Source organism: Haliaeetus albicilla, chromosome 2, assembly GCF_947461875.1.
Source record: "Haliaeetus albicilla chromosome 2, bHalAlb1.1, whole genome shotgun sequence".
Taxonomy (NCBI): domain Eukaryota; kingdom Metazoa; phylum Chordata; class Aves; order Accipitriformes; family Accipitridae; genus Haliaeetus; species Haliaeetus albicilla.
In genome coordinates, this window is record NC_091484.1 from 35,839,079 (window position 1) to 35,865,246 (window position 26,168).

The following is a 26,168-nucleotide window of genomic DNA, read 5'->3' on the forward strand; positions in this document are numbered from 1 at the left end:
AGCTGCAGTTAAAAGAGAGTTGAGCTACAGATAGAAAAGCTTGCTGAGCAGTTCATATACTTCATTTTAAACACACAGTTAAGCTCAACTTCTCCTGAACAAAAATATGATCAATTACAATACTATAATTGCAGCATATTTTAAAATATTTTGCTGAACTAGGGGTTGAGTTTCAATTTCTCATAGAACCTGTTAAAAAGATGGAAGGTTTTTCTTGCTAAGACCATTCAGACATGTCTTGTAAATGGCTCATAATTCAGTTGCTACCAACAATAAAGCATTTAATAGAAGACAATACTGAAGACGGCACATGTAAAATAATGCAAAGGAAAAAAAAAAAAAAAAGGACCAGAAATTAAAATGTAACCATAGCATTGCAAAGGCTGAGAAAATAGTGACAAAGTATATAAATAGAGAATGGGATTTAATATTCTATCACAGTGCTATTTCCAAAATGCAATCTTTTCTTCTTCTTTTTCCCCTTGTCTTCACCATTTGACCTGCATGTCAAGTAGAGGAGTATGCAGGGATGGAGTGATTGCCGAAATGAGTATTTACACGGCATTAACTGTTTTTTTCAAAGATGAAATAATTAGCCTTAAAATCTGACATTTCAGAAATGACAGGACAAATACTGCTGGAAAACTCTGCTTTGTATGAAATAAACAACTCTATTTAAATAGGTGGCTTGCCTTCATTTACTAAATACTTTCTTTCATCATCAAATAAATTCCTTTGACTGAACATCAATCTTCCTCACAGAAATGTAAACTTCCAAAACTACTTCCTACCTCAATAACAGTCATAGGTTACCTGGCTATGGATAGTAAACACACTGTGTTATATTTTCAGTATTTTTTTAAATGCTGGGTAGGCATAACACCCAGGCACAAAAGAAAGATAGTAAGGCAGTATTGTTACAGCAGACAGTTTGCAAGTTGATTAGTGGAACAGAGCATATTCCCAACTACATTTATTTTTGTTTTCTGCAAAAGAGAGAGAGTATATACAAAAGAAAATCATAACACATGCCATGTATATCTACAATCAAAGGTTCATCTGCATTCCTGTTCCACAGGACAGTGGATCATTTACATCCTAGCATCTTCAGAAAGATTAATGTTTCTTCTATAATTGCTCTCTTTTCTACGCTACACACTGGAAAAGGGAATTTAAACAGGGAAGAGTGAATGCTACAGATATACAGGAATAATGGAATAAATTTCACCTGTTGGAAAGCAAGCAGCATTTCTTTTCTGGATGAGAAAAGGCCAAATTTTCAAAGAGGAATCATCTTAGGCTCTGCATCTGGGCTATTACCAGCTTCCACTCCACGTGAAACAATTTATACACAAAGATCAGTACTTCTCTGTGGAAAAAAAACCTACTGCAGAGTTCAATTACCTGTACGTATAACCATTTCCCATCATTTCTTTATGCTGGCAAACTTTTTGTGGATTACATACACAAGGAAGAATCTTACTGGGAGTGCTGTGAATTTACATAGCTTTTCACCTGTCACCTAAGGACCTGACTATTCTCTCTGTGTGAAGCACTTGGTGCCATTCATGCATTTGAAAATTCTTCTGCCTGTAGTAAACCAAAAAGAAAAAGTATTTATTTCTATTTTATATCAGTTCTTCTTTACAAAAGTTCCCTTTTCTTAAGTTTCTATTCCTCACTCTCAATCCTTTCTTAACCTTTTATTTTCACTTATGCCTTTTATCAACTTTCCATTAAACATGTTCAGGAAACCTCTAGATAAGATGGTAACAGATCCAGGAGAAATAAAAAATGCATAGCACCAAAGGCACAAAAATACATGAAACAACATGAAAATTGCAGAGCAGGCAAATGCTCTTTCTTTTCAAAGTTTCCCACAATCAGCTCTAACATACTTCCCATAAGTAATACTATCTCACAAACTGCATAGATAAGGCAAAAGCCTTATCACGTAATTAGACAAAATCTTGTAATGCCACAATGTGCACTAAATGTCCGATGTGACACCCAATAAATATGTGGGAGGCCTTCCATTTACTTCAAAGGTTGCTGGACTAAACCCTGAGTGTGTGGGCTCACTAATGAGCAACCTGACTCATGCCCATGAGCCAGGCAGAGAATAGCTACCAGAAAATGCAATCCCTACAGCTCATAATTGTTTAGATGCTGGAAAATGGAAAACTACAGAAATAATGAACTGGTTGAGACGTGGCCCACAACACATTTGCTTTTCATGTATTCCACTAATCAAAATTTTTGACACATGATCAGAAGAATAAAAGATTTACAACTAGAAAAAATTGTGCTTAAATTTGCTATCTAGAGTGGATTGACAGCTCATTCACAACCTTAGCAGGAAAAGACAGTCATTTACACCAGCCTAGAGACTGCAGAGGGAGGCACACTTAGGGGCATGATTACACTGCAGTGCAGGAGAGACCCAGCCACAGTCCTGGAGTTCTCCACAAGGTAATTTAACTTGCTAAGCAAATTAGATATAGACCTAACAGGAATTATTTTCCCAAAAGCAACTTTAACCCTCACACATCCACTACGTAGTATCAATCTAAAGCTTTTTAAAAGCATCAGGTCTTGAAAAGACTAAGTTGCATTACAAACTTGCGTTTGGTACGTTGATTTACTTTGTGCTAAAATACAGCCAGCACACAACATTGGCTTTTTACTGCTTTATGGAGTATACAATTACATGAAATACGCATCAAACTCATCTAAATAGCTGCCCATTTAACTGTCTGTTTGGAGCAGTTGCACTCTCTGTCATCCCGTGTGATCTAAAGCACAGAGTCAAGTAAGGCTGTTGTTTATAATTTAAGGTAGGTAGCTCTGAACAACAGGGCCTTTCCCCCTCCTCCCTCCCAAGGAAGGGAAAGCTCTTAAAAGGTCAGGCACCAATGCAGTTTACTGAATAAAACTCAAGTTTGAAGAATGTGCCTTCTAAAGTGATTTTACTACCTGGGATGTAATGAGTTTTACAGGCTCTCTTTGTTAAATTGCCCTGACAATTTCCATTTCCACTTGCTTCAATCATATTAACAGAAGCTAAAGTTCACAAGTAGTAAAATATTTCAGTGTACTGAGTTGGGTCTCCAAAAAATAGATCACACACTTGACAAACATATAGGACATAACGTTTGGCATTCCATTTCATGTTTAGCTTGGCATGTCTCGTTTAGGGCAGGACAAGATGCCCTACCGCAGTATCTCATTACTCATGGAAATAAAACACGCTTACACCAAGGACTTGACAAATCCCATTAGGTATGTCAGAAGGACAAGATTGTCCCAGTGAATGGGTGAGGGAAGGAAAAGGGAAATATTGGAGATGCTCCACTGAAGGGAAATGTACTTAACATCATAAGACTCAAACATACAAAACCTGGGTAAATAGGTAAGAATGGAAATCCCTCACCGAAATGAGAAAAGGGAATGAAAAAGTGAAGACAGAGGGGATAATTCTGCTTCTCATTAGAAAAGCACACGCACAACTCTGTTACTACCTTGTTGTGTATTTGCTTTTGCCTTTTTAAATCATATAGTCCTTAGGAAATGGGATGGGCCTTCCTCTGTCTTTGCTAACTGTCTAGCACTCCTTGGAAGGTACTGCAATCTAAATAACAGTGACCAACAAATGATAGCTTCCTCTTTTCCAATGCGAAAATAGTTCAGAAAGTTTTGTATGTTTTGCAGAATATAGGAAAGAAAACTTCAGTGAATGATTATATGATGCAAAGGAGGATTTGAAAATGATCTTGCGCTAATTCAAAGCAAAAACTTATAATGTGCAGCACAAGAGGCTCACCCATGCCTTCACATTTTGATTTACAAATTTTGCTTCTCAAATGTTTTTCTACATTATTTTCCTAAAGTGCCAAAGCTCTGACTACCCTGTAAGATACATCAGCACTATACTGAAATTTAAATTGATTTACTGTGACTTCAATTTAAAGTGCAACTTGGTGCAACCAAGAGAAAAGCTGGGCCAAGAAATGTTTTTGCTAAGATGACCCAGCCTAAGTGACACACGTAGCAAATGGAGCATCTTGACATATGTGAAACATCCAACAGCAATCTACAAACTCAGTGAGCAAGAGAGTCTGACACAGATGTTTAGGAAGCCAGTTAATGGGCTACTGAGGCTCTTTGGAGACAAAAAGATAAAAGGAAAATCAATGCTCTCAAAACAATTCTAAAAAAAAAAATTTGGAACTAGGCATTATCATCCAATCATTCTCATAAACATTAATAATACTGAAGCAGGTTCAGATACAGTCAATACTTAACATAAAAAAGTAGTAGTACTTAAATAAATGCTGTACTCATCACTCATTGCTCCTCCTGAGGCCTAGAACACAGTAACTGGCTTGACAGCATAGTAAGCAGCTCCGATGTAAAAGATCTTTATTATATATACTTATCTGGTGGCACTGACTAAAGGTGGCAGACAGAATGTGAAGGGAAGATGAGTGTATAATGGGAATACGGTTCCCCAAATCCCAGGAGGAATAAAAACCTGTAGCAATTGAGGTAAATCAAAGCTGTATGAAAAGAAACGCTCAGCTCATTTAGATGCAAATATATCCAGACACCACTATGCACCACCTCTAAACAGTATTGCACATTCAGTATTACTTCCACTGTACCAACAAATGCCTGTCTTCTCTATAATAATGTTTTTGATGTACATGCTGTGGAAGAGTTAAGGTATATTTACGTTCAATCAACAAAACTTCATCAGCACAGCAAGATGAACAAAGATCACACCTAGAGCAGGCATCTGACCTTTTCATCTCTCTCTCCCTGAACGCACGTGTGTGAGGCAGGCAGGAGTGCATATACACACAAGCAGAAACGACACATAATGTCCAAAATCAACTTCTGGCCAAGGCATCCCAATATTTTCTCCTACGGTAAGTATTTTATTCACTGCAAGCACTGAATTTTAATTTGTACCATCTACAGAGCTATGCACAGAGTTGGTGCTCAAGTAATGAAGGAGAATAGAAAATACATTTGTTAAATAAATGCAATAACTTTTAATCTAAATCATTTATTTACTAAATTACTTATTTACTAATTCACAGTATTCAGCCAGGACGTGGCCTACTCGTCACAGACCACTAAAATTAATCCTGTGCATATTGCAGGACTTTGGCCAAAGAACAGGTTATTGCACATCAACCACTTTTCAGAGAAAAATATGCACGTAGATGGCTTCTGAAAATACATGCACCAATTTGAGGTAGTTTATCCTTCAAGTAAAGGAAGGATAAATCAACAATTTATTACTTTGATATAATTTGTTGATGTGTCAAAAGCTGTACAGTTTTTCATAGTTGGTCCCTGATCTGATCTGTCATTCACCATCTAGAAATAAAATCTTTACACTTAAAGTGAGCAGTAGAAGTTAGTAATGTTCTTGATGCTACTGTTCCAGCCTGAAAAACACAGGACTTAGCAAACTGTAATGGTCTGACAGGGTGCTGGACAGCCAGCTTTGATTAACAAGGCTTGTTTTTTAAACTCTGCAGTCTGTAAGAAGCCATCAACCTCTACTTTGCAGCAAGCAGATTAATTGGGGGTTTCTACTTTGTTGAGACTGGTTTTGGAAACTCTAAGCTGGTTTAAAACAGCTGAAATATTTGCCTTAATGTACACTGACTACACAAATCAGGTGCGATCCTCTTTCAAAAGTGGTTCTTGAAGAAACTGCGGGAACCTTACCTATGATTAAGTCCCAACATGCCTCAGTTACAAATCTGAAGAGTTGAAAGGAGGTGCGAGGGAGAAGACAGTTCATGGATTCAGCAGCATCACTGACTGTGGCTGATAATTTGAGAGTTGAGAGTCAGAAGGCCAGAGTCTTAGATTTTGGTTCCAGCTTGATGGACCAAGCTGACCTCTGGGCACAATTGTGTTATCTCAGCTTTGCCTTTGGGCTTCAAACGATCCACAGTAGGCGTGCAGGGTCCCCACTGACACACAGAAGAATTTTGTGGAATGATTTAGTAAGGACATTTTCCTCTAGCTGGGACTTGAGTTTTAAAGGCAAATCTGACCCCTCGTTCCTTAATTCTTCCAGAATAAAATGTTGCACTGTGCCACTAAGGGTGAAAACTAAAAGCAAGGTCTATACAAAACCAATCTTCGTTGTTTGAAGAAAAAAACCTGTTGTTGGTGTTGGGGTTTTTTTAACCAATGTTAAGTGGGGGTGGTTACATTATTGATGACCAAGCAGAGCAATATCAAAGATTTGAGGGTTTTTTGCCAAATACACCCTGGTTTGGATTGTCTTTTTTTTTTTTTTTTAAACTAAGAACAAGTGCTAATGGAATTAAAAGATCAACAGAGATAATTTGTTGATCAAAAAACCCCAATAAATTCTATTTCTGCTGCAAAAGAAGACAGTAAGCACAGATGAGGCAGCAAACTATTTTACTTAGGTGGAATATCAGCTAGGCAAGCAGGATGCCAAAATCTTGAAACAATTCAGCACATCTTCCTAACAGAAGACTTTGTATTCCAGTATTGCACGCTGAATGCGTCCGTTGACTTTGGGTCCAAAACATAGGTCTGTATTCTAAACCAGCAAACTTCAGAACCACAAATCACTGCTATGTAACTCTGAGCAATTTCATTTTTAAATGTGATTAGGAGTGACAGTACCAACAAGGCTGAGGGTCATCTAAATCATCCAAACTTCCAGATTTGAGCTCCTGCTCACAAAAATTGAGTTCTGTCTTAAACCAACTGAACTTGATTCCCTGAAAAATATTTGTGCGGGTATCTGTCATCTGGATATTTATATTGGGACAGCAAGATTTCATAGTTGTCTAAGACAAGTATTAGACACAAATATATCTCAAGAGTGCATCTCTCAAGAGTGCCATTTTGAACACGGTAGATCATTCTCTTAGCAAATAGGTTTTGCATGTCTTAAGGTTTTTCACTACATAATAGTTATATGAACAGTAATTCTAACAAAAAACCCACAACCAACCAAAAACATGAAAGAAGAAGTAGTAAAATACCCGTTTACTTCTTACAGAACTAAAATTCAGGCCTATATTTCTCACCGTCCTATATTCATGTTAAAAACTTTTAGCAGCGAAATACCTGCATAGGTAATACAAAGGTGTTGGTGACTTTTTTTTTTTAAATAATCTTAAAGGTAATAAAAACCTGCCAACCCCATGGAACCTAATCGTCATTTCTTAAAGCACGTGAGATTTTATCACGATTGAAGTACGTGTTCCTTGGAGCAAAAATACCAAGATTTAATGTTAGATACTCGTTTACCCTCCACTGGCATTTTCTCATTTCCACTTTTCTTTGTGAAATGCAGCATTTTAGAAAGCATTTAAAGTTTAGAAACACATAAATTTAACTTAGTTTCTATATCTCTTATTTAGCTTACTATATTTTTGGAATTATACACAGCTAGAAATTAAGTTCTAGGACACCGGGCAAGACTTCCCTAGCACAACTCAAGATACTGAGCCTTCACATTTATGGAGTTAAACAACAGCCAACCAATTTAGTTGATATAATCACTAAAGACAAACTGAAGAACAGAACTTTAGCTGTGAACATTTGCAAACACTTAGAGGGTCATTTTAAAACTTGCACTTACAAAATGTAACATCAGCATTTGACTCTAAACCTGGTAAATCACTCAGAAATTTAACTTTAAGAGACCAAATGAAATTTAACAGTTCAACATGCAAAATAATGCAGTTTATACACTTGCTAAAAGTAAGAGTTTCTGCTGCAAACTCTAGGGTGCTCATTAATTGACTAAAAGGTAGTAAAATATACATATTAGGCAAGGTACTGCCCAACTGACAGATGGTACTACAGCACTGCAAAGACCCTCTCTGAAAAATAGTGTACAGCTCTGCTCAACCACATTCAAGAAAGATGGATTGTAAGTAGAAAAGGTATAGAACAGGGCTATCGATCAGTGGAATATCGCAAGAAGAACTGGTCTCTCCTAGAAGAGAGACTTTGCCTGCCTTGTGCAACATCCAGCCAGCTCAGATCCAAAATTCATGTACCTGCAACAGGGTGGTGATAAGTGTGTAGAAACACCCTAAAAAGAATGTGGTATATTTACAATAGTAAAAGGAAGGATGCAAATGGGGTATCATTCTGCTTTACAAATGCTTCATGTGGATTGACAGAGGTGGAAAAGACTTAAAGTGAAAGGACTGTACTCACATGGGAACAAAGGGGGACATTACAGAAGGGAAGACATTCATGAAGGCAAAGATCACTATGAAAATTTCCAAAATAGTAAGTGAAAGACTAACACATAAGGGGTTATGAAAGAAATACCAGCAAACAGGCAATAAATAGTATTTAGAGGTATCATTCAGTGCCTTATCTGATCTATGGGCCATTCAGACCAGGTGACTTGAGAGGGCTGTGTTTGTGAGAGGTTTCATCACAGTGTAAAGTCTTTCGGGTCTCGGGTATTACAAATTCAAAAGACATCTCACCAAAGAAACGGAGGAACCTTTAGTAAAATCCGGTATAAAGGATAAGGTACTAGATGATGCTCCCAGGAGGAAAGTGCCTAAGTTGCTACTTTGTCAGACCGTGTCCTTTAGATAAGCCTGCACCAGGCTTCCCAGACATCTTGCGATCAAAGAGAGCCAGTACAATAGTCACATCCAGGAGTGCAGAGAGGTACCCTGGTAACTAATCTAACTGCTAACATAAAATGTCCAGCCTCTTCAATGTATTCCCATAAGCCAATCTGGAAATTAATTATATACTCAAGAGAAGCGAATAGCATGCAACAGTGCAATCATGCAAGATGAAACTATTTATTTGAACTTAAAGCAAAGCAGAGTCTACATCCAATGATCCTGCTTAACATAGAAAGCTTGAATTCAAGAAGAATTAGAAGATTGATCATACAATACATATGTATTTCAGCTAATGAAATTTTTATTCTGAAAGGGCAACATTTTCATTACCATAGGCCCAGCAGCCCCAGTAGAGAAGGCAATGCAGTGAGACCCCTGTGACCCCATTACAGCCAGATTTCCATCTGGTTTGGATTGGTTATAGCTTCTTTACCAAACCCATGATTTTACCATGTGAAATGTGCTGTACAGTAAGAAGGCAGTCTGACATGAATTAGGTCATGCTATTAGCAGTAGTGACCTTTCACTGATGAACAGTTGTTAAGCAAGGGAAAATATTTTTTGGAAGCTAAGACGCTGCAAAGACCCTCCCTTCACTGACTCCACATGCTGCTTTATGACGCGTCACTATACTAAAGCAACACAGCCATATAAATGATAGTCCTGGTTTTCCATAACAAGCTATAATTGGAGTAGGTGACTAGGAAAATGTTTAGATAAATGGTGGGATCATAACCTTTTATGCAAGCTGGACAAATAAGTTATGGAAATATCTGGGGAAACCTGAGGCTGTGTAGCTCTACTTCAGGCCATAGGCACAGTTAAAGCAGGCAGTAAATCACTAAATCTCATCTCAGACTTTACAATTTTGTTGTTGTTTTTGTTTTTGCCACTTTTTGCTGACAGATGGAAAAATACTAGCTGAATATAACCAAGATTTAATTTACCTCCAATTTCCTTCCTGTTTCTGCAGCACATTCCTAAAAACACACATTTTATTCCCAGTACTTAGAAGAATTACTAGTAAATAGTCACACTCCAACAGTACATACTATAAAAGAACGACTGTAATACTTTTTGCTACTCATGAGAATTGCATTATATTATAAAATTTTCTCAAGAATATTTCTAAATGATCATCTATAAATGCATGCATGCATTTATATAAATATAGTTACTTGAATACTTATCAACTATGCATGCACGTACTAAAACCCCATATGTCCTATTTACAGAAAGACAGAACTGTGATACTGCACTGAAACAGTATCATGTATTAACTAAGTGGGATAGTGAAGTGGTAAAAATACCTTTGAAGACGGGGAAGCCTTTCTTCAAGGCACCTTCTCTTTCTTTACCTATCAGCTGCATTTAAGAATCAAGAATGATTTAGCTGCATGAAGAAATGACGTCTGAGGCACAGACTTCAGCGACAACTCACAGAAAGATACATCCACTTGTTCTGAGGAACTGAAAGTCAAGCTTTCCAGCACCAAGCCTTAACTACCCCAAATCCAAAATTTTCTGACTTTAGAAATGAAACATCTCATACTCCCTTTCCTCACTATTTCTTTTCCTTTTTGAATCTTGATAAAAATATCAAGATTACAGATGACTGATGAGTGGTAATTATTGAACACACCCCGCTTTGTTACTTACTGGCGCCCAGATAAGCAAAGTTATATCCACTCTAACATGGGAAAAATAGATCTCCTATCAAATATTACATCCATTCTAATTCTGTGTTCACCTGGGGGAGATTCAACTCTTCCGACTAAAAAAATGCATTTACAGCTGCTATCATTAAAGTTTTCATTGTTCTTCATGTTTTACAAGACCACAAAGTTATGAGGCATAGTACAGGACATAACTATTGTACCTCCATTGCTGCAGCGTAAGGGGTGTCTTTGGTACATGTGAACCTCCCAGAGGTCCCCAGGACATACCTTTGTACAGGTTTTTTGGGACTCAAACAAAGACTCCTTCTGCCAACACAGCTAGAGAAACTGGCAATTTAGGGTCCCTAGGTCCTCCCATGCGTCCGCCGTTTTGGACTATGGCTTGTAAAAGGGTCATTTTCCTCTGTGAGCACTAGGGAAAGCAGAACAGCATTAATACACATCCTTCCTGAAAAAGGAGTCATCTGCACGGCATGACATCTGCTGCAGTCCTATCCTCCTTTTAGATATGAAGGCACATGTTGCAATGCTGCTGGTAATGTCATGCCCAAGCAGTGAGCACAAGATAAAAATGCACAGGGGTAGTTCACAGCCCCTGGCAAAGGTAATGACCTCAAGCCTGCTGACAGTATTGGCCAGACATTGATCCACTGGTGGCATTAGGTTCAGGTATTGTTCAGTAATATGACAGGCTCTAATTTGGTCTAAGATTTAAGGAAAGCTGAGATCAAACAATCTCAGAATTTCAGGTAGGCATTTATAATGCCTTATTTATACACAGATGTGGAGGGTTTGGGGGGTACATTTCCTTTTGACACAGCATTGAAAATATGTTCTCATACTTGGGGTTGTACTTTCTTCACTTGCTGTTTTAAAGGAATAGTTATGTTACTTTTTTTTTTAACATTTCAGTTATTGCTGGGGTACATTTTTCTAAAGCTGACAGTTCTTATTTAAAAAATTGATCTTCCTAGGTTTAATCAGATATGTGCATTTATCCTTGTACAAAATGTAAAAAGCCTTACAAAATATCTGATACCAGCCAAATGTACCCTTCCTCCGTGTGTCCATTTTCCCGTTTCCCAGGCTGCAGCACTACACAGCATTAGCAATACTCACCTCATGTCCAGAATATTGATATAAAATGACCCTCTAAGCTTCCTATCAGCTGTGGTCTCATATTACAAAAACACTTTACCATGCATCATGTTCTTTACTTAGCAGCTGCTCCTTGCTTCTAAGAACCACATCCTTATTTACACATGCACATCCTGGCACATCTTTCTTAAAAGTGGAAAAACCCCAGGGATTAAGGGAAGTTACGATTGCATTTTATAAAATCGTAAGTGACATGAAAAAGATTCATAAGGAACAAGAGCTTTCTGTCTCTTCCAGTATAAGAATTAGCGGGCAACCGATGAAGTCAACATTGCAGGTCTAGAGCAAGCAAAGGAGATGGTTCTTCGAAGAACATACAGTTAAGCTGTATGTTTACTATATATACACTATAAACTTATAGTACATCATCTTATGGCTGGATGTTGTGCTGCCAAAATTTTAAATGCAAAAAAAGCAGGATAAATTTTTTATTTGGGGGTGGGGAGGCAGTTCTACAGAAGGCCATTCAATACAAGCTCAGGAAACCCCCAACTGCAAATTGCTAGAGGGTAGGAGAGAACTCTGGGGAAGCATCCTCAGATGCTTGTCTGTTTTTTGTACTCCTCTGTTGACAAGTACCATAGCGCACCATCAGAAAGATAATCTGATGTCAGAGGGACCTTTGATCTGGCCCAATATGGCCAGTTTTACGTTCTTATATCACTTAAATTTATTTTGATCACATCAAAGCTAGTCTAATGTGACTGCAAATAGAATTCAACCTTTCGTATCATCATAACCTCCTTTTCTAAGCACAAATACATAAAGGGAAAGTCCAAGGACTAAAAAATTCAATAAGCCACCATCAGCCAGTTTGTACCATGTATCACGAGGAGAGCCTAATCTGGTAATTTAATACAATGGAAAAATAGAGGGTTTCTTTTTCCATCCACAAAAATTATCATTCATTAGTGAAAAAAACTGCATCTAAACCTAAATTTATTTAGATTACAGCCAAACTACTCAGACATGTCGGTTGAATGGGAGACATTCATTAATAAGGAAATAACAAGCAGAGTATTCACTAATACAGTAACATTTAGATATTGAGAGGAGGATGCATATGTGCACAGGGAATATCTATGCATATTACTAGTAGATTTGTGTTTACTGGCAGAATATGCACCTGTTTATTTCCAGGCTGATGAGCTGTTATACAGGCACTCACATCAACTCAGAAGAAATGCTACTGAAGCTTGCACACCTGCTTTCCAAATCAGACAAAAAAAAAAATCTGAAAGTTTTCACACAAATCACATTGCTTTGTTGAATCCATGTCTCTGTACAGACTAAGTGGTACCCCAGAAAGCATGCACATATCCTCCCACTGGTGGTCATGTGAATCACCTCCTCTACCTCCTGAGGAAGCATGCTAGATACAATGATTTTTTGTTTCTCACCTTACAAAAGCATCGTCCTCATGCTGAGCTACAGAAGAACATGATTAAATGATATGTCACTGAAAGAAAGGTTACGTCCATTTTCTACCACAGTAATATTTTCGAAAACCACGGGGTTTTGATCATTTCAGAGTGCACTGGGTTTTTCCTGGTGAGTAAAGATGTGCTTACTGAATTTAGAACATAAGTTTCTTTTAGTCTGAGCTGCAGATTCCCAAGCTGCATAGTACTGGTCAGATAACTCCTCTGTGGGGCGTTTGCAGCTTCCTGAGTACGGAGGGAAAAAAGAATTAATCTGACTCCAGTGTTTAACTCATTTGCAGGACTCAGATTTCCTGTTCTGCAAACATAAAGGGTTTGCAAAGAGTGCGTAAGAGCTTCCAAGATGTATAGCTATGTGAGCGCTAAAGATAGGGAGCCCCATTCTTCTCTCCAGCTTAAATTGCCAAAGCTCTGTGGATTTCAGCTGTACTATTACCAATTCAAAAGTGTTCCAAGTCAGAGGAAAGTCAAGAACAATGTGTATTTATGAAAAAAGGCCAATTCTTGTTTGGCTGAAGTCCATAACCCGAAAAGAACCCAGTAATTCCACTATTCTCCAGCCTAGAAGTTGACTACATCTTTCACTTATCAGCATCTGTTCTGTGGTGCAGAGCATTAGTAGCATGGAGGTGGATATATTTACTGATTATTTACATTGCAATTTTCAAAGGCAGAGGAACGTTTTAATCTTAGATGAAGTTACAGTATAAAAAAAATCAAGTCAATCTTGAAACTAAAACAGCACTTGAAAAGGGAAGCAAAATACCATGGCAAGGTCTATTTGAGGTGATAGCTAGAGAATAAACATGATTGTATGTGCCGTAAGATTTTCTAAGCTAACTTAGTGGTTAAGAAAGGTGCTGAGCTAAGATTTTTGGGAACAAAGGAACATAGCACTGACCTAATTCCTCTCCATTAACCAACAGTAAAGTCCCATTCACTTTTAGAGAGTAGAATTATTCTAAGTTAAGCACTTCTGAACAACTCCAAAGAAACTTTTGTGTATAGATTTGGCAGGTGTGGTATAAGCACTGCCGATGCACACCCCCTTTCATACTGACCTACATGTTTTTAGGAGCAATACGTGCAAGCGTGAAAGGACAGTTGGGTTTTAATACCCCCAGGATTACTTGATGTTCTTTCAAGAATGGCTTCAGCTACTGCATTCTATGTTGGCTTATGAACATGCATCTAAAAGCAGGAACACAATCATAAGCTCATTTCACGCTGGCTACCATACAGTTCTCAGATAGAAGCATGACATTTTCCAGGCTAGATGAGACTCTGAAGTCCTTCCATTAATGTCATGTATCTTCGCTATCACCCCAATCCATAACTGTTTTTACAAAGGTGGTCACTGCTTTAGTCTTGATTATCTAGGAAGCTCATAAGACACAGTCATCTGTTACTGCAGATTTTCTGAAATTTAAAGTTAGCACTTTGCTGTAGCCCATCTGTGATTTGAATCCTGAATTCAGATAGTGTTTCATTTGGAAAAAAACTTCCGAGTTTGGAAAGGCACATCTTCCTAAGAAATTTTGTGATAAAATCTGATACAAACAAATAATTTAGCATCTCTTCAATGCTTGTACTTCATCAATCATTATCCTTCAAGGAGTAGAAAAATATCCTATATTTACCAGCTCCAGCTGGGAAACTATGATTCCCCATTACAAGAGTGAAAGATAGTTTATGCAAAACAACAACACAGGTAAGCCAGCAAGAGAGGATGAGGAGGGCATGGCTTTGGTAAGTGGCACTATATGAAACTCAGGGCTTGTGGTTATTGCTTCTGCAGGACTCCTTTGGTATGGTTGACTTGGTAAAAGAAATCAAAGGAGAAAGACACTGGCACCTATAATTTCCAAATCTAAACTGAACCACCTTTCACTTCCTCCGAGCTATGATTTTTCATTGTCATTTAACCCAGGATTGTTATCAATTCAGGTGAGTATTGGTCAGTCAGTACGTACTGTGAATAAACACAAGGAGACATAGTTAACTTTTAGGCAGATAAGAGTAGTGTTCACTGCAGAGTGCTCCACACACACTCAGTTGTGCCAAATGTCTCTGACAACTGGTGAAGCAGCAGCCCAAGCCTGGCTGTGCAATTTGTTCAGAAATAACGTGGAAGGTGGCCAGCAGCAGCACAGCACAGTTCTCAGCTTCTCCTACACTGCTGAGCACACCGAGGTTTCCAGAGTCACCAGCTTCTGCTCTAGCAGCAAACGAAGAAAATCTTTTATAGAGCCAATACAAATATTTGACTTCATAGAACACTTTGCTGGGGAGCAGGGCGGGGACGGACCAGGTAATTAAAGAACGGGATTAAAACAAAGCCTGACCATTTCAATATTGAACTCAAAATCCTAGCATCCTGCTTTGATATCAAAAGGAAAGTTAACTCGGTCATTAAGGCTATTATCCACAAATATTGTCCAAAACCACAAACAACCAGTATCCTGAAGTTTGGTTAGCTAAAATTTGCGGACATTTCAATTATAAGTTAAAAAACCACTTGTGGGGTTCAGTGTATCAGATGTTCAGTGTATAGGCCATATTTCATATTTGTAAGGATAGCATTTTTATTAAATATTTTCATTATTTTTTTAAACTGCAAAATACAGAGAATTAAAAATGTCAATTAAAAATCTAGATTAAAAAAAAATATTAGGAAGAAGGGCTTTCACTGGAGAGTCTTTCCACTTTCTGCAATTGCCATTTTAAGGAACAGCCCTTTAGAATATTGGCATATGACAGAAAAAAAGGGAAGTAATTTAAAAAGAAGAGAGAATGAAGCTGAAAAACGAGCAGGCAGAATGGACTTATTTGGTCAGCTGACTCATAGCAAAGCCATTCCTGAAACCTACGCAAAAGCCTGGAAAATAAATAAGATTCTTCTGTGGGATTTCCTTTTCCTTGGTCCTTTGAGAAAACCTGCCTATTTAACTATAGAGCAACCAGCTCTCTGTTCCTCTTCAGAAGCTCTTATGCTTTGCTCTGTTCTGTGGGAAACAGCTGCCTTTTATGTTTCACCTAGATGGTGATTACTCCCTGTATTTAAGCTTCTGCATGATGGAGAGATGAGAAAAACATCACACAAGAAGCAAAATCACATTCTGTAATTCCCTTGTCGAGCAAAACACATCCGAGCCTATTGGCAGAATCCTTTTTCAGAACCAGCTCCTTCAGTGTACCCTCTGGATGGCAATTACTGCAGCAGAGTAGTCGAGAAATGTTCCTTGGACTTAGACAACTGCCAACGCTAATTAAATATTTCTTCAATGTCCAGGTCTCTCACACAGGTGCTGAGGATGTCTAAATGCATTATACTTACAAAAGGAAAACTCAGAGAAGACATGCATCATCAAATATTTTTTTTAATCCTTATAAATGCACTTGGAATAACAGCAGGATTGAAAACCCCTCCTTGGTAAATGTGTTTGCTTCAACAGTCTTGATGGGCTGCTAGATATTAAAGAAATTATCATATACTCTCTGCAAGGACCTACCTTTGCCTGAACTTCCACTTTATGCAATCTTACAGCAGACTAGAACTGGAAATAAAAGACAGTAGACAGGACTCCAAAATGCCCATGAAGGTATAAACTGATTGCACAGTCCACTAACTTCAGGCTGACACAAGTTCAGACACTCAAATTTATTTAGACAACAGGCTTCTATTGATTCTTCAGGTGATTTAGACTCCATAGCATCATTAAAAGCTTACATATAGAGCAGGTTAAGTGTCCTCATGAATATGTAATTCTGGGTGAAGGACTATTGCAAATCCCAAGAATAGATGTGGCTACAGATTTTAGTAGTACATTGATACGTTTTTCATGTGTACTAGCTTCCTTGCCTACTTGTCTGAGCCAACTCCCATATTACTAAGATTCTCCTTATTAATTTTCCATGTTCTGTCTATAATATTTTTTCTAGAAAATGTAGGAAAGGAGCAGATGGAAAAACCCAAACTGATATATAAACCATGCGCATAAGCATTGTCTTTTCTGTGTTGTGTTTGTTTAGTCCCTAGCACAAAAAGACAAACAAATCAATAATTCCTGTGAGATTATCCAGTGGCATATCAGTTGTGCCGTTTTTAGTAGGAAAACAAAACCAAAAAACCATCTGGACTCTACGAGCCTGGACAAGCAGGCACTACATACATATAAACGAATCTGCATGTCTGAGCTATTTCCAAAGGCAAGCAGGAAGCACATAGTAAAATAAGCCAGGCTGTCGTGGTTTCACCCCAGCCAGTAACTAAGCACCACGCAGCCACTCACTCACTCCCCCCCATCCAGTGGGATGGGGGAGAAAATTGGGAAAAGAAGCAAAACTCGTGGGTTGAGATAAGAACGGTTTAATAGAACAGAAAAGAAGAAATTAATAATGATAATACTAATAAAATGACAACAGCAATAATAAAAGGATTGGAATGTACAAATGATGCGCAGGGCAATTGCTCACCACCCGCCGACTGACACCCAGCTAGTCCCTGAGCCGTGGTCCCCTGCCCCTTTCCCCCCAGTTCCTATACTAGATGTGACGTCCCATGGTATGGAATACACCGTTGGCCAGTTTGGGTCAGGTGCTGTGTCCTGTGCCAACTTCTTGTGCCCTGGCTGGGCATGAGAAGCTGAAAAATCCTTGACTATAGTCTAAACACTACTGAGCAACAACTGAAAACATCAGTGTTATCAACATTCTTCGCATACTGAACTCAAAACATGGCACTGTACCAGCTGCTAGGAAGACAATTAACTCTATCCCAGCTGAAACCAGGACACAGGCCAGCTGAGAAACCATCACTCAGCAGCTCCATAGCATTAATTCGTCTCAATAAATGAAATTGTTCATAAGCACTTTTGAAAATGATGGACAACTTAGATGAACTTCATTGGACATAGAACATTAGCAGTAGTCAAAAATTCTGTTTCAGGTACCTGTGCCAGGGAAATGCTAGAGAGGCAAGGTGACAACACACACATGTACAAGAGCCTCCCGCAGATCTCACATGGGTGGGAGGCTGTGAGGGTCCTTGTCCCGCCAAGCAGGCGGCTGTCTGTGGAGCCGTGAGACCTCACCACCAAGCTGCCACCACTGCCTCTGCAGTCATAATACTGCTGCTGCTCCTCTCCCTCAGCCGAATCCTCTCCTGACTACTTTACACCAGGCTGAACAGCATCCAAGAGAATAAAAAGAGAGATTCAAACATGTTTAATATTTTTCCCTGCGTAGGGTTACAGGGTGTATTAGGCTCGACAGAACAAGTTTTCCAACAGCAATGGGACTTGGAGCATCGAACCACTAGAGTTTAACCTTCTTCAGAGGCAGCACTCAAAGTCAGCCAAAAAGATGTCCAAATGCTATAAAAATGAGGGAGGTGGCTGTATTTAAGCATCGATAAAATGAGTATATTTTACTCAAGTATCCACAAGATACTTCTGCTAGCCAACATGGGTGGGGGTTCAGTTTTGCTTTTTGTTTTTCAAAGAAGATTCCTGGATTTCTATAAGAAAAATTATATTGTGTTAAAACTGAGAAAGAAGAACTCTTTCCGAGCAAGATTTTTCTCCAGGAAAACATCACAGACTATACCGACACTTCAGCATACTTTCTCTTGCTACTGGAGAAGGCCAGTGCACAGCAAAAGTTGGCCGATGCCTCTTTCACCTTTATTCAAAAGCATCCACGACTGGACTGAGATTTTTGACATTTGCTGAACACAGGTTACAGTCTTCTCCTGGGCCCCTACACAGGGCATTTTCACTGCTTTACAATGCAGAACAAAAGATACAGGACACTATTTTTTAAAGGTATGGCATGTAAAAGGTTTGGGTAATTTCTTCACACTTAGCCTTTTTTCTTTGATTTCATTTGATAGCTACCATTCACCACTAATTAAAGCAGTTTTTGGAAAACAAAAACCAAAAAAACCACCCTGCTCTGGATAAACTTCCAGAAATGGAGGCTAAATTCTTCTGCCTCTTTCTTCAAACCTCTTCTAAGCCCTCACTGTTAATTCAGACACTGGCAGGTAACAGCGTCTTTCAGTCCTGTTATGCAACTTGGCTTCCAACATGTGCAAGAACTAACACGTTTCTCCAGATAGATTTGCTTTCCCAGGCTCCTGCCTTCTCAGCAATATGAAGTACTTCATGTAGTCATCTCAATTTCCTTTGAATCCCCGTTTTTCTGAATACTTTGATTTTTTTCAGTGATAGGAAAAGTCAGTTGTATATTTATCTTGAACTACCAAACACACTAAGAAGAACCTATCTGGGATTCCAGGCACCATGGCTAAGTAATAAAAATATAGTCAGCCTTACGCAAACAAATGTGTACACACTAGCCACCTCAAAATCATGCAGGGCAAAAAACTACTCCCGCCACAGATGCCCCAGAAAACAAGCCTCAGTGGCTGGTACAGTCCTTCCAACTCTGAAAGCATCAGACTTTGGGTTTTTTTTTAGTCCCCAAAATATTGGATAATCCAAAACATAGTATTTTGAGGCACCTTCTGTTTTGGTATTCCCACGCATGTAAGTGCTGAAATTATTCATTGTTCTGAATCACAAAAATACCAAATATAGATTTATATTTCAATCCTATCTTTAAATCTCTAACTTGAAATCTACAACTTTACAGATTTATGTAGTTAGAGATTTATTTCTCCCCAGAAGTGGCTATTTGATATCAACCAGTAGGACAAAACATATCTTCTGCCTTTGGTTTCTTTTTCACAGCTTGACTAATGTGTCAAATTGCCTATATTTTAACAAGGAGATGCAGTATATCTGAGAAATAAAATAGCACAGTCCTTAGTAGGTGTTCACATTCTTAAGCTTGCCATCTTTTACCCATTTGAAGCAAATATTTTTTATCGCCACATGTCAATAAAAACTAAGAGCCAATAAAACAGCACGGCTTGCGTTGTGGGTCACTGTTAAACAGAAATACACGGATGACATCCAGTTACTTTAAGGCACAGTGAGTGTAATTCAGTAGAAGGCAAAAGAACCTCATGTACCAGCAAAGTTTTTTTCATTTTAAAAAAAAATAAAAATCTTTTCAGTATGACATTGTTGAAAAACAAAGGTTTAAGTTACCAGCATTCCTTTAAATGGGAATCTTCAAATGTGGTGACTGTTTATTAGTTGATCAGCCTCTGTTTTTGTAATTACCTGTTTGTTTTCTACTGTTTGAGGTTCTAGGCCGGCATCATTTCTGCAGAGACTATGTCAGGCAACATTAAGGGCTTTTTGTGATTCTAGGGCAAGGCATTTTTAAAGTACAAAGCAACAGCTATTTTTGCTGGCTGACACAGTCTAAAGCCCAAAGACACATGATTATGCCTTCAGAAAGGCAGCAGCTGGAGCACATGACAGTCATTTACTACAACCCCTGACTCCTCATCAGCCCCTTTGCTTGGGGACAAAGGACAATTCCAGGACCAGAGTAGCTGAGCTCACTGCACTTGCTACAAGATGTACAGCATGGCTCCTGCAGCCTCTCTGAACAACAGATGCCAGTCACTTCCAGACAACCTCCAGTAACTATTCTTTCAGCAACCTGCTACACTTCCGTTTATGTCCTCAAAATAAAAAGACAGAAGCCAAACTGAGGCAGATCAAACAAACTTTCCTTATGTTCAGTCAATCACTCCTTCAGAGAAGCCCACCAGGCACATCAGAAAAGAGTAACTATTCCAAGGCAAAGGAAACAAATGAAGATAACTCCGAGGTGAGGAAAAGGCAACTCTTTCACACTGCAATCAGCACAAAAGTATTTCCAACTGCTCTGCCACTCCAGCACTCTCCATCTTGCAACCCTCTCCAGAGAGATGGGCAGAGAGTGAATATCAGAGCAGAACCCGTCACATGAGACACAGCTCTCAAGAACACAAACCATAGGATGAATAAGGCGCTGGAGCCAAAGGACAAAAAAACCATTGGAATAAGCAATCCAAAACCTTAAGAAAAACAGGAGCAAAACAAACTCTTGGAAATTTAACCCAACAGCTCAGATAATCCTGTAATAACATGGTTGTTCTTACCTTTGCCATCTGTGCCTGCACGCCATTTGCTTTGAGAGATGCTACTGCTTTCTGTGCTGCTGCTGGACTGTCAAAATCTACAAAACCGTAACCTGAAAAATAAACAGATAGATAAACATTTTCATTATTATCCATGCATATGTGGATAGGTAAATATTTTATTTTTATAAAGAAGGAAACCCTTTCCATTCTCTCACATTATCTCATAGTCTTCCAGTAGCACTGCCACCACCACCAGCCATCAGACCTCTATTTCTTACACCTTTCACTCCGGAACCTGGTGGGGTTTAAGGAAATGCAATGACCTGAAGCTTCAAAGTGCAGGAAGGCATGCAGTAGAGGGGGAGAGAAGGTAGCTCTTTGCCTCTCCTGATAGATAACAGGTCCCTGGAAGGAGAAGGGCACATGCCTGTGGGGCTCTGGTGCCCTGGATTCTTGACCCATCTCTTCTACAAGAAGAAGCAGCAGTATGGGCCTCCCTGGGATACAAAGCTACAGCTTGCAATGGCTGGCTAAGTGAGAAAACAACACCATTTCCCTATCCCTTGAACCCATATGAGGACTAAGCTTCAGAAGAAGAGGGCAGCAAGTCTTTGTGGCAGACTGGGGCCACCTGTGTCGGGGCAGGGAGCACCGCCTTCCAGCAGGTGGGAGCCATTAAGGGAAAAATCACAACCTGTGCTCTACAAGTGACCGCCAGATAGTTCTAGAAGATGGTAAGATAATAAAGTCACAGCCTGTTTAAACCACATCCCTTTTATCTCGCTGCCCTCTCTGCTGGAACAAGGGCCAGGTCCCTACCAGGAATGGCTTCAGAGTATCATCCAAACAGCAGCTTAGTGAGGTTAGATCTTAGGGATTCGCAAGGGATAATCATCGGCTTCTAAATGGCTTTCCTACTCCCAGTATTTGCATTAGTTTAGTTTATTAATCATCCAGTCACTTCCTATCTTCTCTTCTTCCATCTCCATTTCTTCCTTTAATCAGCAAGACTGGTATGTTCAAACAAGACCAGTGCTGTTAAGCCCCACCTGGATATCAACAACTCTGGAAGTATTTTTATTTTCTTAAAGATATAAAGGAGGGCAAAGAGGACAAGGAATGGGCTTTTCACAACTTCTAAGCATTGAGCTATCTCTGGTCTTCAACAGCATTCAACTGTCTTGCTCATAAAGATTTCAGCAGAGTTAGGAAGACTTAAAAATCTCACCAAGCACCTATTTTGGCAGCTGCATATATTTCACAATCCATCCCGGGAAAACCACAGCCTATATCTTATTAAGCAATTACAGCGCAGGTAGGCACGTGCTGCTCAGACAAGCTGTGGCCAAGGGCCACCTCTTTGGCATCTCCCTGGAAAGCCATGTGGATGAAACTGAACTGGCTGAAAGCTTTAATAATATTAGCACAAGCATATTTATAGCATAGCAGCTCCTTTGCAGACATCTCCATTTACTAGGTCAATACACATCATACAGGAGGCAACCACAGATATGCTTTCCTGCCGTATCCATTTTTATTTCTTTTGCCAGCCTTCCTTCCTGCTCCTGGGAGGCCTTATTGCCTTCCCCTCTGCACCAAATCTAGGTATAAGAGTGCCTGCTTGTGATCACCTTGCCCCCCAAGTTATAAACATCTCTTTATTATTGTTTTGGTATGTATGCATTACTCGATGCAGGGATCCAGTGATGACAGAATTTTGCGCACATGGACTTTTTTGTTTTCTTGGCTTAAAACTCAAAATTTTATGAAAACAAAAAAGAAATAAGAAAAAAGAAACAGCCAAAATTGTTAAAGAAACTGCTGATGCTGACTTACTTAAAGAGTATGAGAAGCACTACTTTGATAACAAAGTCAAGATCTGAACCTTTCTGTTCTTCCCTCAGTTTTCTGGGTTTTTTTTGGGTTTGGGTGAATTTTTGTTAGGGCATTACTACAAATTGAGGGAAAGCCTAGAACAACTGTACATTGGGAGAGCAGATCTAATAAACACCACAAGGAAGAAGTACACTGGAGTTTGGTCAACTTGGGGAGGTGGGGCTGTTTTACCTGCTCAGATTCCCCCATTTCATTACCCCTTTTTATTTCTACTGAGTATGTCATATTTAAATCAGCTTGTTCTACAATGTATTTTGCTTTGCAGTGTTATCTCTCCTTACTGCAGAGCAGCAGTAAAGCTGATGCTGCTTTGAATGAAAAAACATGCTACAAGAGAGCAAGAGTCCTCCCTAGATTTCTCCAATGCCTTTGCCCTTTGGGAGAGCAGCTTCTAGGAGGAAGGGGGCAGATACAATTAGATGCAGCTTCCATCTTGCTAGATGAGAGATCCTGACAAGAAGCCAGAGCTGCCAAGTAGGACACCTGAAATACCCTGGGAAGTCATGGGACAGCTTGGATCAAACACAGAGCAAATGATTCTTTAGGATAGCAAGGTGTTCTTCTCAGAAGACTAAATTTCTTTTTATTTCTCACCATGTTCACGCCTAAAAACTAGGAGGTGAAAGTGCAAAAATAAGTTTTAATATTGGCATTAAAAACAGATAATAGAGTTAGATTTTTATATTTGTCATCAGTGTAGAGTGCAGGATTCATGTATGCAATAACAGAAGGGAAATGGTTTTTACTGTGACTTTCTAGACAGCACAGTAAGTATTCACATGTAAGTTAGCACTGCTTGTAAATACAAACCAGAACGTCTAAGAATATTCTGGTGTTGTATTATAGAGATCAGGTATACCTAACATAGTGAATTGTTGAAGATTAACATCAGTCCATAATATCTAAAACCATCAATATCTTCTAAACATTTATTCAACGGGTATAAGGAACTATATAACCACATCAGAGATCCAGTCAGAGTCTCAAGACAAAAAAACCTTGCGTCTTTAGCTGCCCATTATGCATTCTAGTATTACTACTCCCAGCCTTACTGCAAAGCTGCTCTTTTTCCTTCCCTCAAGTTCATTTTCATTCCAAGTATCTTTTTCTGGCCCTCCCCGCTCCCGACACATCTCTCCACCACACACAGAACATCAGGACAAAATCACTCCATGGCTGAAAATCCGTCCAAAGAACATCAATCTGCCGCAAGGGAAGCCAAGTTCCCAGGCTGTTTCAGCATTCAAGTATCCTTACAAGAACCCTGCAATGCTATATAACAGAAAACCAGGCATGCTGCCTTTTTTATAGTTTACGTTCTTCCATGTAGAGGTTTATAGCCTATGTTGGTGACCTACACTAACATATTTCATTTGTTTATAATCTCACTTCATTTTGGGGGTCTCTGGAACTAACAAAGTAGCACTGGCTTTTTTTCTTTGGGTTTTGAGGGGTTTTGTTTGTTTGGTTTTATATACTTTTCAGGGCAGATCAAGTTTAGCCCCCACAGAAGCTAAAGCTGGGTCTTGGAACACCCCCTCCAGCTCTCCTCATTGCACAAATGAATCCCCAAGCCCCCTGTGCCGAGAGCCCTTCCCTCCTGCCCGGGCTGCGGCTGAAGCACACGTAGGCTGTGCTCCCCTCCGGCCCCGCCGGCAGAGCCGGGCTGCTGCGGCTGGCCCCGGCAGGTGCAGCACCGGCAGGTTTGGCTGCCCAGGCACCCATCCCTGCTCAGATAACTCTTCCCTGGCTCCTCCTGGGAAACGGCAGCAGGCTGCCTGGAAGCATCCCCTGGGAGGGATTCAGACCAGGGTCTGCCAATGGGATGCTGCTGCTCTAAGAAAACATCTACATTTCTTTTTCCTCTTTTAAAAACAAGTGCAAGCCCCACCAGCCCCACCGACTGCTAGCCTCAAATTCCACAGCTTTTTTTTCCCTTTTGTTTTTTTTTTGTGTGTGTGCAGTGCCTCATAAACATTCTGGTCAATGGATTATACACACACACACACCAGTTTTTGTGCAGAACATCATGAAAAATGCACTCAGATTCTAATCCGGGACCTTCAGACTCTGCTCACAAGAATCCATCACCACCACAGGAAACCAAAACCAAAACTATTTCCCCTTTTTTCATGAAGCAGCCTGCCTTTTTCCTTTAAGAGCTCCAAACGCAAATAGGGAAAGCTGCATTATCTTCTGCTGCTTCAAGAGATGGGAATTGAATTTATCACTGACATGAGCCCCTCAGCTCAAGTGTACTTACACTGAGGGTGACTTCGGCACTCCAATGCTACAACAAGTATTCCAGGATCTTGAAGTTTTTTTACAGAATGACATATTACTAGTTTGTACATGCAAACACACACACACAACCAAGACAAGACTATCTAGATTAATTGTTAAACCTTTCCTCTAAGAAATAAAATGCCTGTAATTTTGTTTTGGCCTGACGCCATTAGAGCTAAATAATTAAATTTAAGGAATAAAATCAGTGGGCTTGTACCTGTGAGGGAGAGAAAACAGCTAAGCATCAGCAAGGACAGGTTTATAGCTAGCTGCAATAAGTGCTACCCAAATACACTGGCAGACACTAAACATCTCTGTCTCCTATAACCTAAACGGCTGGGGGCCTCCCGGTCTCAGTTTCTCAGTTCCATAATTAAGCTTGGCAGCAGGTTCAAATGAATTAAAACTGAATGTCACTATTTCCTCAACAAATCCCTCATCCTTGTTTTTCCTTACTTGTCAAGAGAAGACCAGCAGAACAGCAATTAGTGGTAAGCCGTGCAGTGAAAAAGAACCAAGTATACACTAATTAGGTCACTCGCCAAACACGTTCATTTCATTGGCAGATTTAATCAATGTTTTCCTGAAATGTCTTAAATCTCCTATGCTAATTTAAAGTTTTGTTATTGTTGTTACTTTAAACACAGATGGGATGCCTGGAGATTTTCAATTGCTTTCCACAAATCCATTTCAAAATAACAACCCCTCATATAGTATATCATCAAAATTTAGGCACAGGTTTTAGGAAATGGCCTCTAATTTTATGCCAACATTTTTGTGCCTGCAGATACCTATGGGTGCAATTTTGTGGATTTAAGTAATTGCAGGTGTGTAGAGCTCTTAGACATCAAACTGAATTGCCCTGACTGATCGGGTACTTAAGGGTAATGCCAAATAATTTAAGGGACTGCCTGCCACTTGCGGTTCCCACAATTATCGCAAAGTGCTGGAGCAGTGACACACAGCAAAGGCGAGCTCCCACTGG

General features: G+C 39.4%; 1 protein-coding gene across 6 annotated transcripts in view; it reads right to left on the bottom strand.

Moving 5' to 3' along the window:
* RBMS3 (RNA binding motif single stranded interacting protein 3) overlaps positions 1 to 26,168 on the bottom strand; it is a 733,333-nt gene that overhangs the window by 252,710 nt on the left and 454,455 nt on the right. For all 6 annotated transcript variants that reach the window (XM_069770881.1, XM_069770870.1, XM_069770862.1 and 3 more), the window contains one exon: positions 21,020 to 21,111. In XM_069770881.1, coding sequence (XP_069626982.1) covers positions 21,020 to 21,111 — 92 coding nt within the window. The remainder of the gene's footprint in view (positions 1 to 21,019; positions 21,112 to 26,168) is intronic.